The sequence below is a fragment of the Callithrix jacchus genome, chromosome 19 (assembly GCF_049354715.1).
Source record: "Callithrix jacchus isolate 240 chromosome 19, calJac240_pri, whole genome shotgun sequence".
In the NCBI taxonomy this organism is placed as follows: domain Eukaryota; kingdom Metazoa; phylum Chordata; class Mammalia; order Primates; family Cebidae; genus Callithrix; species Callithrix jacchus.
The window spans coordinates 10,973,263-10,990,079 of NC_133520.1; the positions used below are offsets into that span (position 1 = coordinate 10,973,263).

The 16,817-nt window shown below is 40.6% G+C and overlaps 1 protein-coding gene across 2 annotated transcripts in view; it reads left to right on the forward strand.

Annotated features, from left to right (window-relative positions):
• The first annotated feature begins 527 nt into the window (after window positions 1-527).
• LOC144580413 (uncharacterized) overlaps window positions 528-16,817 on the forward strand; it is a 47,202-nt gene continuing 30,912 nt past the window's right edge. Inside the window, exons 1-3 of one of the 2 annotated variants that reach the window (XM_078357043.1) lie at window positions 528-703; window positions 4,601-4,742; window positions 9,174-9,241. In XM_078357043.1, the coding sequence (XP_078213169.1) occupies window positions 4,655-4,742; window positions 9,174-9,241 (156 nt within the window). In that variant the 5' untranslated portion in view covers window positions 528-703; window positions 4,601-4,654. The remainder of the gene's footprint in view (window positions 704-4,600; window positions 4,743-9,173; window positions 9,242-16,817) is intronic. The other variant, XM_078357042.1, reaches the window with a different exon arrangement.

Genomic DNA, 16,817 nt, shown 5'->3' on the forward strand with positions numbered 1-16,817 from the left:
AGGCAGTATTTACCCAATTGGTAGGATTAAAGTAGGTGAAAAAAGTTCTGGGATTTTGTGAACCAGCTGAAAGGTCCTAAGCATGTCACTTCAGTTCTCAGTGTTGTGCCTTTTTCTCTCCCTTAGTTCTGTGAGAGGTAGGAAGTGGTGCCCAGCAGCTTCTTCCCTCCGGCCTCCGACAGCTTGGCAGATGGGAGCATTACAGCTTTTTCACTCCACAGTTCGTCAAGTTCCTGGTTCTTTTTTCACAATCAAGAGGAATGAGGTACATGGAAACTGGAGAGTCAGTAAGGCAGAGTAGAATTTTATTGAGTGACAGAAGGAAAGCTTTCAGTTGCAAAAGGGAACCCGAAAGTGGGTTTCCGTCTATGAGGCTGAGTCCAGGGTTTTTATGAGCTTAGAATGGGTGAATGTGTGCTGATTGGTCCATGAATGCACTTGAATAAGGCACCATTTGATTGGCTAAAAGGGACCATTCCAAAGGAAACAATTGAGAGAGAGTGGGTGAGACAGGAATGGGACTTCTCACTCCCGTCATGGACTCAATCCAGAACTGGCAGCTCAGTTTTCAGGCTTCAGACTGTCCTTGACCTGAAGGTTAAGTTTCACTGGGAAGTCATCCTTGTCTGCCTAGGAACTTGTCTGTCTCCTGTCACTATCACTGGTAGCTTCATCAGGAAAATGCAATTTGATATATGTGTAGGTAACTACTGGGACTTCCTTTGTCCATCCATTTCTATCCTGAGTAAACTCACTGTTAATTGAATATAAATACGTTTTGATATAATCCTAGTAAATCACAATTAAGAAAATAAATATTCCAGTAAAGTCATATAATACAATCTTAAGCCAAATATATGTGCGTGTTTATGTATATGCTTATACACCTGAACATATATACACACACATATTTTGTCAATTATGTATACATGTATAAATTATTTGTTGTTTTGGCTGAAATTCATCATCATTCCCCCACTTTCATTGTATTCAGAAGATTTCTCACCTGGGTTGTGTTCGCAGTTAATGTTGTCTACCTCAGCTCAGTTCCCATGTAGTCTGGAAGTTGCTCATTCTACCCACAGGAGTTGTTTCTTTCAGCCATGGTTTTACAATATAAGACAACCCCCATTACTTCAATTGCTTCAGTCAGAGCAAATTTATTGACATAGATTTGGTCAATGAGGAAAATTGGTTTTGGGAGTAGGCAAAGGATGGGTAAACTGGGGAGGTTTCTGAGGGAGATGTGCTTCAGGACTTCACCAGGCACGTAGAGGAAACTGACCTGAAAACAGAAGAAAATGGATAAAGCAGATTCACAGAGAGGAGAAGCAATACAGATGAAGGATGCGTATTGAAGGTAGCCAGTAACTACTTCCCACCTGTTTCAAAGGCCATCTACATCTGTGCCCTCAGATTCTGCAAAAGACTCATATTCTTATAATCAATTCCATTTTTGCTTAAGTTGGTTTCAGAAGGGTTCTGTTATTTGCAATCAAGCAGTACAAACCAATGTGACCTCCATCTAGCCATATGTGCCCCCAAACCACCAAATGTGTTTAATTTTCTGTCTGCATAGTAAGTACTGTAATCTGCACAACTTAGATCTAATGTACATTCTTTTTGGTCAATATGTACAGCTGCTAAAAGAGTCTTTCAAGGTAACGTGCATTTATAAATCTCTCCCTTCCATTTTCTCCATTAGCTACTGAATTATTACTTTGCAGCAAAACTCTTGGAATGAATTGTGTATACTTGTTGTCTCCAATTAATGTCCTCCATTCTCTATTATACCTACTTGGATCCACTTCTATTCCATGTCTGTAAAGTGCTTTTGTCTTGGTCACTAACGAAGTCCATTGGAAAGTTTGTGGTTGGTGTCGTGTTTTCTTTTACTTGGCCTGGCAGCATTTCACAATGGATCATTTCCTCTTTCACAGATTTTTATGACAGCTTTCAGAACAGCACACTCTTCTAGCTTTTCTCCTACCTCACTCGTCATTCCTCATTCTTCTTTGCTAGTTTCTGCTCTTCTCCCAGTTTCCTTATTGTTAAAGTGGTCCAGGCTCAGTCCTTGGCCTTCTTTTCTTCTTAATCTATCATTGATCTCTTCTAGTCTTATGATGTTAAATACATTTTTATACCAACAACTCCCAAATTTATGTCTCCAGCCACACCTGTCTCCCAACCTCTAAACTTAATTAGTTACTTGATATTTTCAAGTGGATATCTCACTGATAGCCTCAACTCAACATATCCAAAATTGACCATCTGATGTATCCTGCATTACCTGTAATTACACCATCACTGCTGATAACAATTCCATCTTTCTAGTTTCTCAGGTCAAATATCCTGTAGTCATCCTTATTGACAAATATAAATGTGTTTTTTTCACTATGAAGTTTCTCAGCTTGGCTTCTAACTATGTAAAGAATCTGACCCCTTCTTGACACCTCCATCATACCATGGTCTGAACTCCCATCGTTCCTGCCAGGAGGCCTGCAGTGCTTCATAGCTGGTCCTCCTGCCTCCTTCAGTTGAATCTCAAAAAAGAAACTAGAATGTTTCTGTTAAAGTGTACATCAGATGATGTGACACTCGTGCTCAAAACTCTCCTACAGTTCCCTATTTCAACTCAGAGTGAAAGCTACAGTCCACAGAATGGTCGACAAGGTCCTGCTTGATCTAGACCTTTCTCTCCTCTGACTACATCTCTCACTCTGCACGAGTTCACTCTCACTTCAGGACATTTGTGCTGACTGCTTCCTCTTCCTGACCTACCCACCTCCCAGATATCTGCATGGCCAAATCCCTCATGTCCTTCACGTATTTTCTCAAATTCCCTATTCTCAGTGAGATTCTGTTTCTTTCCACTATCTAACATATTATAAATGTACAAATCCATTACACTTATTACTTATTGTTTCCCCCCATGAGAATGTAAGCTCCACAAGGACAGGGACCTTGGTTTCATTTACTGATATAGTCCAATGGCCTAAAACAGTGCCCAGAAAATTGGTGGAAATCAATACATTTATTGTTGAATGTATGAGGATCATGCCTGATGCATCATGAATTCAAGTAACGTTCCCTTAGTCCAACAGATAGTAAATTGAAAAGTTGGGATCCCATTGATATTTGGTTAACATCATGCTTGGAGTAATTTATACAATTCCTAGGGGGAAAAGTACATTAAATAATTTGTTCTTTATCTATTAAACTGCACATAAACTAGTGGAAATAATTCCAATTCTGCTTATTTATGAATTGCCAAGTTTTGTTATAAAAAAAATAATCGTGTGTCAGTACATCACAACTTTGATGTTGGTTCCAGTAATTATATGTTCTCTTTCCATTTGGCACAAACAAACAGAAACAAAACTAAATATAGACAAAAACAAAAGTGTTCAAATGTTGTATATCGGCTTACTTCGGTGTTTCTGGTCTGTATCTGACTTGCAGGCATGGTGGAGTGGCAAGAGGAGGCAATAAGGAGGAAAACGTCTTTGCTCCTAAAACCCATTTAAAGAGTAATACAAGTTAACAAGTTTATTTAAATTTTCTTATATTTTAGAGTCAGGGTTACATGTGCAGGCTTTGGGCTTCACCTGAATTCATCACGCAAATAGTAAGCATAGAACACAGTACGTAGTTTTTCAACCCTTGCCCGCTCTCTCCCCTCTCTAGTAGTCCCCATTATCTATTGTTCCCATGTTTTATGTCCATGTATGCTCAATGTTTAGCTCTCTTATAAGCGAGAACATGCAGTATTTGGCTTTCTGTTTCTGTGTTAATTAAGTTAGGATAATGGCCTTCAGCTGCATCTGTGTTGCTGCAAAGGACATGATTTTGTTCTTTTTTATGGCTGTGTAGTATTCCGTGAATTTTCTTTCTTTCACATTTTCTTCATCTAATCCTCAGTTGATGGGCACCTAGGTTGAATCTATGTCTCTGCTTTTGTGAATAGTGCTGTGACAAGCATAGGAGTGGGCAGGCATCTTTTGGTAAAACAACGTATTTTCCTTTGGATATATACCCAGTAATGGGATTGCTGAGTCAAATGGTAATTTTATGCTTAGATCATTGAGAAATCTCCAAGCTGCTTTTCACAGGGGTTGAATTAATTTACAATTCCACCAACAATGTATATATTGCCTTTTCTTCCCAATGGGGTTTTTGTTGTTGTTTTTTGAGACAGGGTCTTGCTCTGTCACCCAGGCTGGAGTGCAGTGGTGCAGTTACAGTCACTGCAGCTTCAGCTTCCAGGGATCAAGAGATCTTCCCACTTCAGCCTCCCAAGGAGCTGAGACCACAGGCATGCACCACCATGCCTAGCTAATTCATTTTATATTTGTAGAGAAAGGAGTCTCCCTACGTTGCCCAGCCCTGGTCTTGAACTCCTGGGCTCAAGTGATTCTCCTGCCTCTGTCCCCCAAAGTCCTGGGATTATTAGCATGAGCTACTGCACCTGGCCAAGTGTCTTTCTTTTTTTTTTTTAAAGCAGATATCTTTAGAGTGAGTTTTTCACTTCATTCCCATTATATATGTGTGTCTTTAACCAAGTTTATTTTTTCTTAACCCATGCTAAAATTTCCTTCAGGTTCAGGAAGAAAGTATTGGAGAATGGTGCACTCTCTAAAGGGCTGCCTGGTGAATGTTCTGGAGAAAGGGCATTATCCAGCTGGGAGGAAATGGCAGAAGTCATGAAATAGAAGAAAGGCAGAAGAAAATGGAGATTGGAGGTAACAAAACCAAATTCCCTTGGGTTAATGTTTTTCCCAGGACTCTGTTGTCACCAATACTGACGCTGTAGCAGATGTTGGGGCTTGCCTTCAGCGCTTCTCAGCTTTAGAAAATTTCAGAGGTCATTTCCTCGCAGTCTCTGTTAGCAGGTCTGTTCTTTTTCTGTCCTGTGAAATTCGTACAACACACTTGCACAAGCGCACTGTAGCCTTGAACTCCCATGCTGATTTTAAATTTTTGTTTTTTTGGTAAAGATGGGGTCTTGCTATGTACCCAGTCTGGTCTCAAACTCCTGGGCTGAAGCAATCCTTCTGCCTTGGCCTCCCAAAGCGTTGAGATTACAGGCATGAGCCACTGTGCCAGGCCCCAGCTGTTCTTTTGACTAAACAAGTTAGAACTTACCAGGGGCAGGAGGAGTCCTGGTTTCTAACCTGTCTCTGCTTTCTGTAGCCCCTATTGTGTCTCCAAGTTCCAGCCCCCTCTTCAAAACTGGCAAGTAGAAGGGTGGTTGGTTCAGATAATCTCTCCTGTACTTTTGATCTCAAAAAGTCACAATTTAGTAATTCACAGCAGTCCCAAACTTGCCTTATAGTAACTGACCCACATATGCTCATACAGGACCATCAAATGCATACAGCAGTCACCTGATTCCATGTTGGAAGAATGTAACTGCTTCAGTTCCCACAGCCAAGTAATATGTCGATTAAAGAATTGAAAGGCATAATTCCCTCACTTATTCATCAGTTAAGAAATATTGCTGGGCACGGTTCGGTAGCTCTCGCCTATCATCTGAGCACTTTGAAAAGCTGGGACAGGCAAACAACCTGAGGTCGGGAGTTCGAGACCAGCCTGACCAACATGGAGAAACCCGTCTTTACTAAAAATACAAAATTAGCCAGTAGTTTCTAGGTTTCATGATTTCATGAAAATGTGTAAAATAAAATTTAAAATGGGACAGACACAGACTTGTCAGTTTTTGTTTTTCCTGCTTAAGGGCATAACTTTTCCCATTTATGTAACTTTAATTTCAAAAAGAAAGGAGAGTTTAACTGAATTAATTTAAGCCCAGCCCTGATAGGCACCAAAGATTTGATTGTGGATGTTTAGTACCTTTTCCATGATACTTTTTTTTTCATTTATTTTTTCCTGTAATACAGCTCTCAAGGTTTTCCTTTTAAAAAAAATTATTATTATGGAGATGGAGTCTCACTATGTTGCCCAGGCTGGTCTTGAACTCCTGGCCTCAAGCAATCCTCTCACCTTGGCCTCCCAAAGTGCTGGGATTACAGGCATGAGCCACTGTACCCTACTCTAGGACACTGCTTTATCCTGGTAGATGGCCTAACACCTAAGTATCCAACCAGCAACCAGGAGCTCCTCTCACAGGAAACTTGTTAATGCTGGCAGATGCCCTTATGGTTCCTCCCTGATCTGTGTCCAGTTTATTCCTACCCAACAGCCACTCTCTAGGAAAGCTCTGCCCAGGAAGAGGGTTAGGTTCAGGTATGTCAGCTGAGTGAGACACAGGAGGTGGCACAACAAAACACATGAAATAACAGAAGCAATTTTTATTACCTACAAATCCAGAGAGGAGAGGGTAGCATGCCTCACAGGCCCAGTGGGAAATGGGGAGTTGTCTGGGACATGAGTTCTTGCTCAACCAGTGGAGGAGGAGAAAAGAGACAGAGTGAAGCACTTGTGGGTTTAGGGCATCACCCACGCAGGTTTCCCTTGGGAAGTTTCAATGGGTGGGATTACAGCAGGCAGGCATGAGCTCTGCAGAATCCTGCTGCGATTGAGAGGGGCAGTTCATGGGGGTGGAGGGAGTCAGTGGGGAAATCGAGTAGGGGTGGATCTAGCAGCCTCATAGGGAGGCGGTCACTAGGAAGCAATTGTATAACGCAGGCATCTGGATCCGCCACATTCAGGAACCACGGGGAGAACAGGAAACTGTGTCAAGGGTGACTAAATCTTGCTTCCGGTATGAGAAAGTTCAACATATATTCAAAATAGTTGCTGAGGCAACATAAATTTATGAAAATTCACTACAAGATGAATAGAGAAACAAAATGTGACATATCCATATAATGAACAATGGAAAGGAACGAACCACACACACATGCAGCACTATGGACGAATTTTAAAGTTGCTATGCTGAATGAATGGCACAAGACACAATGTGTATATGCTGCGTGATTCTATGTGTATAATATTCCTACAAATTGCAAGCTAATATTTAGTGACAGAAAATTGACCCATGATTGCCCAAGGCTGTGGAAGAAAGGATAGACTTTGAGTGAGCACAGGGAATCTTTTGGGGGTGAAGAAAATAATCATTTTATTGATTGTGGTTTTGGTTTCAGGGTTAAATACAAATGTCAAAGCTCATTTAGTTGCACACTTAATGTAAATTTAAAATACAGTTAATAGCACATACATTATCCCTTCATGAAGTTGGTAAAAAATTGCCATGAGTTCAAAATAAACCCAAACAAGCCGGGTGCAGTGGCTCGTGCCTGTAATCCTAGCATTTTGGGAAGCCAAGGTGGGGAGATCACCTGAGGTCAGGAGTTTGAGACCAGCCTGGCCAACATGGTGAAACCCCGTCTCTACTAAGAATACAAAAATTAGATGGATGTGACCATGCATACCTGTTAATCCCAGCTACTCAGGAGGCTGAGGCAGAAGAATTGCTGGAACCCAGGAGGCAGAGACTGCAGTGAGCTGAGATAGCACCACTGCACTCCAGCCTGGGCAACAGAGTGAAACTCCATCTTAAAAAATAAAATAAAATAAACCCAAACTATTGACAATTCAACAAAGTGAAGCAATTCGCTTGGGTGTCCCTCACTTCCTGAGGTTAAGGAAAGAACTTATAATGTTTAAACTAAAACATTACAGACACATAGACTGCTGTCAAGCATATTGCTAGTGTCTTTAGCAAGCATGAAATCACAATGCATGGTAACTCTTTGAGCTTTGCCAAGCGGATGTAGACGGATGTCCAGGAGTTTGAAAGCTCAGAGGAGGCTAGCATGATTTCAGTCCACCTTGCTGTGTTACCAGACCACTAAAGCTCTCAAGAGCTGTGGAAACAAAATCGTTTTGATATTTTCCACTGTAATATAGCTACAAAATGAGCATTCCTTTTAAAGCACTGAAGTATTTTTTTTACAAACACTTACACACCCTGCCATAAAATTCCAGCGTTCTTGGGCCGGGTGCGGTGGCTCACGCCTGTAATCCCAGCACTTTGGGAGGCCGAGGCGGGTGGATCACAAGGTCAAGAGATTGAGACCATCCTGGTCAACATGGTGAAACCCCGTCTCTACTAAAAATACAAAAAATTAGCTGGGCATGGTGGCGCGTGCCTGTAATTCCAGCTACTCGGGAGGCTGAGGCAGGAGAATCGCCTGAGCCCAGGAGGCGGAGGTTGCGGTGAGCCGAGATTGCGCCATTGCGCTCCAGCCTGGGTAACAAGAGCGAAACTCTGTCTCAAAAAAAAAAAAAAAAAAAAAAAATTCCAGCGTTCTTTAGATTGTTAATGAAACCCTAGCATAATCAATAGACCTCACTATTTTCTTCACTTTCCTGTTTGCCACATCTGCCTATTTCTATAACCATGCTGTAATTTCAAGAAACATGTGTGAACTACGTTTTACAGTAGGATACATTGTCCAAAAGGTCCCTGGCTAGCATCGTATAGGCGGCAGAGGTCCATCAGACTGCTACGTTGGCAGATGGCAGCTTTCTGGAAACCTGGTGACATATGGTCTGCATGCACAGTGGTGAGGCATGCTTGTCACCCTGTGGCTGGATTGCTGCAACAGCCACAGTTCTCCCCGCCTCTGGTTCATCTTGCACAGAGCACTGTTCATTATCTCTCAGCCCTGTTCAGAAATAACACTGCAACAGACTAACATTTATGGTGCATTGCCTACTGGGCACCACGGCACTGGTTGCTTTTGCATATGTTATCTCATTCAGTTTTACAATGCACTCATGAGGTGCTCAGGCATCTATGGTGACTTCTTGTTACTAATCAGATCACATTCAAACTCTTTAGATGAAAATTAAGGGATTCAGGCAATATGCACCTTAGATAGTCAACGTGTCCCTCATTCCTGCTCATGCTGTGTTTGTTAGGACAGTCCTCCCATCTCTGTGCTCCATCTTTCTTTCCTTGCCGCACACCTTTCTTATTCTTTTTTATCTACTCAGGTTTTTAACTTCCTGCAGGACCACCCCCAGTTCACCTCCTCCAGGAAGCCATTCTTAACCTGAGGCCTTGCCAGTTACAAAGTGGTCTTTTCCTCCCATTATGATCCATCTAGTCTGTGCCTTGTTGGTATAGACATGTTTGTGTATTGATTTGAAATAAACAGTTGCTTAGTTTTTAAATTATTTAATATATATATTTAATTTCCTAGGGTGGCTTTTGTGGCCTTATATACTGAAATTGATCATTGAACTGAGTTGCCTGCCTGCAAGAGAAAACGTGAGTGACTTTGCACCTACATTTGGGTTAGGAGTGTGATTCAATTAGACTCTAATCTTCTCCGGAACACTTCTTGTGTGGTGTTGGCTAATGTAGGAGGAGACTCAGGAAAGCTGCTGCTCTTGCCCCAGAACTTCTTTTCTCAATCATAGTAAAAAGAGAATAGTCCTTCTCCCTCATTGATACCGTGAGAGTAACAGTGCGCTTCAGACACTTGAGTCTGTCAGAACACACCAATACAATGTCAAGCCAACAATCTGAATGAGTATTTATTTATTCAATGAAATAAGTCAGTGCCTCATGTCCTCTTAGTCACGTAATCAGAGACTTTCTTGGTCAACAAGATATTTACTCTCTTGAAATACAATGCCCTGTATCTGGGAGAATATTCTGAGAAAGAAGCCAGAGAGAATATCTTGGACTTACAACCCCAAACTTCAATTACTTTGAACCAATGGCCATCAGATATTTTCACCTTTCTTTTTATGACCATTTTAAATTACAGTTTCTGTATTTCAGTTCTACTAAATATGAATGAAGCAGGTGAAGTGTGGCCCAGTTGGAACATTATAGTGTTTGGGGCTGGTTACTATCTTTAGCAGAGATGCTGGAATTCATTCTCATCTCATTTGCTGAGCGCTCTATCATTAAAGTGTCATTGAGAACTGACACCACTTAATTTTAGCAGCTTTCAATTCTCGTTTGCAGCAAGAATAGCTTTAAATGGAGAGGAGTGCAAATTACAGAGAGAGGGATATTTTTACACCACACTCAGCATTTTATCAAACAAAGCAGCCTCCTGGGGAATAGAGGACGATACATTATAAAACCAAACTCTCCTCTGATGCTGCTAAATGGGTATTTAATCTTCAGATTGCAGGCATCCACTCTGATGAGGCTGTCATGAATATACTGGCAGAGACATTATCTGAGCTGTTGTGCTTTCCTACTCCTCAAAATATCCTTGGTTTTTATTTCGGGTGTGGTCAAAATGAGAAAAAAAAAAGAAGAAAGAAAGAAAAAGAAAAAAGCTTCAGAGCTCAGCTGTCCCCTGCAGGCCAGCGCAGAACCTTTACCTCTTTGAAAATTACAGAGCTCTGGAGATTTTTCCCCTATTAATTGCATAATTGCTTTTCCTGCCAAAGTAATTTGAACCCTTGGGGGTTAAGAAAATCACTTACTGTGAAATAGTGGCAATTTTTAACCCATTCAGCTGGAGTTTCTTTGCCTAATTAAATGTAAAACGGCTGTTTGCTGCCCACTGTGTGTGCTTCTGATGCTGCTCAAACTGCTTTGCCTTGGTAGTCTCTGAGCATTTAAACCTTAATGGAATTATTACACTTAGTTTCTGTGTGTCCTGGAGACTTGTATCATTATTTTGTGCAGCAGAAAACTTCATTTAATCATTGACTGATCTCTAATATTTGTGTCTATCTTTCTGAAAAAAAATCAAGCCATCATTAGTATAGAGAATGTTTTGGCTGCTGGGAAAATATCTTGTCATATGCTGACTTTGAGAGCAGCTCAAAGGGTTTTCATCAAAATCCAAGTCATCATCCCATGGTGTAAAAACTTGGGCCCAGAGGCTTCATGACTTTTCCATGGTCACACCTGAAGTCAGCTCTGGGGTTTTCAAATTATCCCTGCATTTCTGCCTCTTCTCTTGCTTTAGCAGAAGTCACATTCTTACATCATTAACCACTTATAAGAAGTAATCTAACCCAAGGGTTTATGGTTCTAACTACTAGATGTAATTTGGTGTTTTGAAAGGAAGGAAACTGACCTATAGCAAAGAGACTTAAATATCCATTCTCTACTTAGGAGAACACGTTTTGTTGCCTTGTAATATCTGAGCATAAATAGTGCAGGAAGAAGGGCCTGGCTGGGCTGTGCACTATAAACCAATACAAAAGTAACCTCAATTTATAGTCTTTTTCTTTAAAATATTAACTTTATACATGGCCTAAGTTCTAATTTTCACAATTTGTTCTGTGCTTTCTCTCTTTTCCCTTTATATTTTATCTTAATTTTTTTCCTTTTCCATTTCTAATGCTATTGCTCCATATACTTGACCTCTGGAATATTTAGGTGGCATTGAGTTGGCAAAGTTTAAAAGTTCTTATTAAAGTAAAACTAAACTCTTTGACAAGCTTAGTTATCAACTGAAAAATAAAGGCATTGTACAATCAGAGTACATATTTATTTCCCCAAAGGAATCAGGTTCTTGGTAATAAGCTTTCCACGGGGGTGGCTGGTGGCAAAGGCTAAGGGTGCAGGGAAGAAGAGGTAGGGAGAGCTATATTTTGGGGTGGAGCTTCTTCTTGAGCTGTGTGACTAACCCTGCATGAGATAAATGAGGCTGAAAAAGAAGACATGACGTGTCAGGGAGTTCTGGAAAGAAGGGACAAAGCTGGAATAAGATACAGCTCAGGCATTCTGCTATCATTTTATCCATCCCCGTAATGCACCATCCATTGGACGTGAAGTCCTAAATACATATGTCTTTTATGTTATTTTAAATGATTAAATCACAGCATTAGCAATTGCAAGTGTTGTATGTAGGTGTGCGTTTAAAGTTTTTAACAATCCACATACTGTTGTCCTTTACGCTGATTTCTGCTGCAGATGAATTCTCAGCATCTAGTCATTATTCACCCTGCCTGGGAGGGTGGTGACCTTCTTTAGAGCACTAACCTAATCATTCATCCAGGTTGAGTGGCCCTCTAGACCACCATGCTCTTGTCATCATGGAGACCTAAAGTAAGTAGGTCTACCTTTCCATCTACATTTGCCAAATAGCCCTGATTCGGAGGGTTAAGCCCCTGGCCTTGTTTCTAAATCCCACACAAGCCACCACTAAGAAAAAGCAAAACTAGAATTTGAGCATAGTCAGGTAAATGGAGTTTGGTTGTGGGTGCTGATGCAAGAACACACAGAAGTAAGATACGTCAGTGCAAGTATGGGCAATACTGACAGTTGGGTTTGGCTCTAGCTTGGGGCACTGGAAAGTAATTTGAGACTAGATTTTAGAAGACCTCACATACTGGGTTAAGAAATTAATTCTTACTTTTTAGGTAACGGGGAGCCTTTTAAGCTTTTGGAATGTGACATGGTCAGAGCTCTGTGGTAGCAAGCACTGTCCAAGATGAATTAGACATAGGGAGACCAGAGGCAGAGTCACAGACATTGCAGAAGCTCTGCCAAAAGGTAACGACGTTTTAAAATCTGCTTTCGGAAGTGAGAACAGGTATAAGAAACCAATTGTCAAAGACATTGTAGAGATAGAATTGATAGAATTTATTCTGAGGTACAAGGAGAGAAAAATTGAGGAAAGTGACACGATACTATCTAACACTGATGTTTCAAGTTTGTTTTACCACCAGGAAGGTGATGCATTTCATAAAATTAGGAAACACGGGAGGCTTAGACAAGTGGTTACTGGCTCTCATCCACCAAGAGTCTGAAATGTCTTTGTGAGGGTAAGGTAGTGACGTCCAATTGGTAGTTGAAAATACAGGCTAAAATGGAAAGCGAATTCCGTTTCATCTGCATAAATAAATCAAGACATTGAATGTGGCTATCAAGGGAGAGAGAATAAAGATAAAATATCAGAGTTTGACTCAGATCTTTAGGAAACACTACGTTAGAGTGTTGCCCCACCCCCCCAATAAATCAGTAAATTAGATAGTAAAGGAATATAGAGGTAAGTGAAAAGCAGAATATGGAGCATGATGAGAGTCAAGGAAGGAGAGACTTTATTTCTAGATGAAGTTTCACTTTTGTTGTTCAGGCTGGAGTGCAATGGTACGATTTCAGCTCACTGCAGTCTCCGCCTTCTGGGTTCAAGCAATTCTGCCTCAGACTCCCAAGTAGCTGGGATTATAGGGATGTGTAATCACACCCAGCTAATTTTTGTATTTTTAGTAGAGACAGGTCTCGAACTCCTGACCTCAGATGATCTACCCTCCTCGGCCTCCCAGAGTGCCGGGATTACAGGGTGTGAGCTATTGTGCTCGGCTCTGAGTGACTTCTTGAGCAGAAGTATTAGACTTATTTAAAAAACTGATCTTTAGAGGTTTAACAAGTTTAGGAAAGTTGCTCACAAAGAAACTTCCAGCAAGAGTACCAAAAGCAGTTTGGCCATGAAAGGAAGGGGAAATGGGAATTTGAACAGCAGTCAGAATGAAAGAAGGGTTTTATTTGAGTAAGAAGTCCTGAGTGTGCTTTCATAATGGGGCTAATGATCTAACCACAGAGAAGAGAGAGGAGGACAACGTTTGGAGCAAGGCCTTGGAACAGGGGATGGAAACTAATGCATGAGTAAGGGTGGTTACCTGGGAGAGGAACCAAGGATCCATTGATCTCAGGGACTGGCAGGAAAGAGGAGGAGAATGGGAGAAATGAAAAAGAAACGTTTAACTGAAAGAGATGGAAAACAAGGCAGCTCATGTCAAAGGTTATCAATACAATATGGAACTAAGTTACATAGAGAGAGAAAGTGAACTGAGGATAGGCATCCTAAAGTATACTCGAGTAGGTGCTGCAGAAAATCTGGTTTATTATCATTTTAACAAGCATTTGCATAATGCTAACTATGTACCAAGTGCTGTTATAAAAGTAGTTTAAACAGTCATGAATCACTCAACAATGGGATAGGTTTTGAGAAATGCATAGTTAGTTGATTTCATTGTCTGAACATCATAGACTGTGCTTACGCAAAGCTACGTGATATAGCTTACTACACACCGAGGACCACCATTGTACATATGCTCTGTCATGAACTGAAACGTCATTATGCAGCATATGACTGTATTCGTTTATTAAATATTTTAAAGAATCCTAAGGATTATTAGTACCTCCATTTTACAGATGGGAAAACTGATGTACATGGAGGCTAAGAAACTTGTCCAAGGTCACACAGCTAGAAAGCAGCAGAGTCACCATCCCCCAAGCAGTCCTGTTGGAACAGCTTTCTCTGCGACATGAACTCTTTCCTGATAGTCCTGGTAGTGGCCCTTTGGGTGTAAACAAAGGCAATGGCCAGTAACCCCAATGACACAGGTGAACCATAGTACCTCATTAGGAATAGAATGAATTGGTCTGTTGTAGAACTGTTTATCATGATCTGCAGCCCAAAGACCAACAATTAAAGTTTTAATTTTAATTTACTTAGAATGACACTCAATAACAAATAACATCAAAACAAGTCAAGAGAGAGCCCATGGAAGGAAACAAGAGGGTTTATATTTCAGTACATTTAATGTCACCTTTAATGCTCTGCATTTTTATGCATATTTTGCACTGAGCCCTGCAAATTACGTAGCTGACAACGGAGCTACAGCAGAAATGTAGTTGCAGAGGAAATGAGCAGTGAGTTTTCCAAGGGCCTCGGTGAGCGTGTCCACTAGAATCTCCAAAGGAGCTTTTAAAAAAACACTGTGCACTGGGACCTATCCCAAAGCAATAGTATTTAAAAACTGAAGGTGAAGTTCAGGAATGTTTTAAAAAAGCTCTCCAGGTGATTGTAACAGGTAGCCAAGTTTGAAAACCCACCAGACTTGGCAAATCCAGATGGAGGACAAAAGAGGAAGACAACGGTTCCCGTAAGCGTTTCCTTCCCGTAATGAGGACAGACAAAGATGAATAGGTAGAATGGGAGGACAGGAAAGGATGAGGCCTCTATAGTCCCAGATTTGGGAGCAGACAAACTGTGGAGGAAAAGAAAGCATGAGAGAAAGTTGCAGTTAACCAGGTACGTTCTTAATTGTTATAGGCCAGTTCCTTCCAGAAGTAGCTGTGCAATAATAGAAACCCCTTGTCACTGTTTCTAGAAAGAGTTTGAACATCTGTCCTAAAAATGATCACATCCCTGCAAAAACAGATTAATACGTCTATAAGCAAAAGCAGCTTGTGGACAAAGTGCATACAATCTGCACTGCAGGACGAAGTCTAGGCTTCTCGAATGATCTGTAAGGAAAGAGCAAACTTTTGTGGATTTGTTTGTTTTAATTTCCCACCTGTTATGCTCTGATATTTTTGTAAGATGGAATAAAAAGTGAATTGCTAGGAAATGAATTAGACACCCCAAGTCCCTATAAAACACAAGTCCAAATGTTTTTATTTTTCAATAAAAATTGAAAATAGACTAGATTCAGCAGACATAAAATTATTGTCAAATTGCTATAATCTTTCTAAGTGCTCTCAATTGGTATATCTTAACATTTCATCATGAAACACTTAGAGATCAGCTTCAGTTCATAGACTACACATGAATACTCACAGTCATTCTTCCTCCACTTAGAAATGTTCATGTTTTACACCATCTCTGTGACTCTCTCTGCAAACCTACAACCAGGGTTAGTTACACAATTTGCAGGGCTCAGTGCAAAATAAAAATTCAGGGCCCCCTTTTCACAAAGCAGAGAGAAAAGTGATGTTGAAGCCACTGAAGCATAAAACTTGTTCTTGTCTTCCATGGTCTCTCCCTTGACTTGTCGTGACGCTATTTATTTGCTATTACATGTCATTCTAAGGAAAGAAAAATAAAAATTTTTGATTATCAGCATCAATTTAACCATTCATCCTTACGTTGTGCAATACCAACTTTACATTCAAATATAAAACATCTAATCATATGTAGAATCACCAAAATTACATATTTTATATTTCACAGCTCAAACATACATGTCTTTTCTTCTTACTTTGCACAAAACAAACAAAACTGTTTTTATGTCACTTTTTTATGCAAATATATTGTTATCACTTTCTATCCTACCTTTGGCTTAGTGGTGATAGGTAAAGAAGCACTAAACTAAAAATAAAGGAATTATGGGTTGCCTTGTCATTCCCTTTTCCTCCACGTCATTGTTTTCACCGTAAGTAGAGTATAAAGAAGTAACTCAGGTAAGGGTATGATAGAGTTCGCTAGTCGTTAATATTTCTTAGGATGTTATTGCCTTCTGTGTTTGAAGCATTTCTGGCTCAGATGGAAACCAGAAGGAAACCTCTCATGGCTGTCAGCTTCCTTGCTTACTCAGTCGCAGATGTAACACGCTGATCTTGTATTTGCTTTAAATTTCTACACATCATGGGTCCACTGTAATTCTGTGCTCACCGGGCACTGCAAACAGTATACGTAAATGAGGTGTCACGAAACAGCGGACACACATATTGTGTGTACCTCCTCTGCTTAGGCTCATGCTCCCTTGTCCCATCACACTTCACCTACAAAACACACAATGCCAGCAGCAGAGCATACACCAAGCTCAGGGCTCTTATGAGCATGAGACCCTTGCATGGCTTTGTGGGTCACACTCCCATAGCATTTTGTCAAGAGCTTTCTTACAGAACAATATCAGGGGTTCTGTTCTGTGTGGTTCAACTCTGAACATCGTTTTTGAGAGTTTCAATCATGTCATCTTGATCCCTCTTTCAGCTTGATCTTGTACCTTGTCTTCTTCTGGCAGGTCCTTCATGCCTCTGCCATGGTAAGCTTTCTATACAAAAATTTCATTACACTACTCTTTGTCTTAAAATTCTTTCAGAGTTCCAGTTGCCTTAAGGACAGAGTTAAATC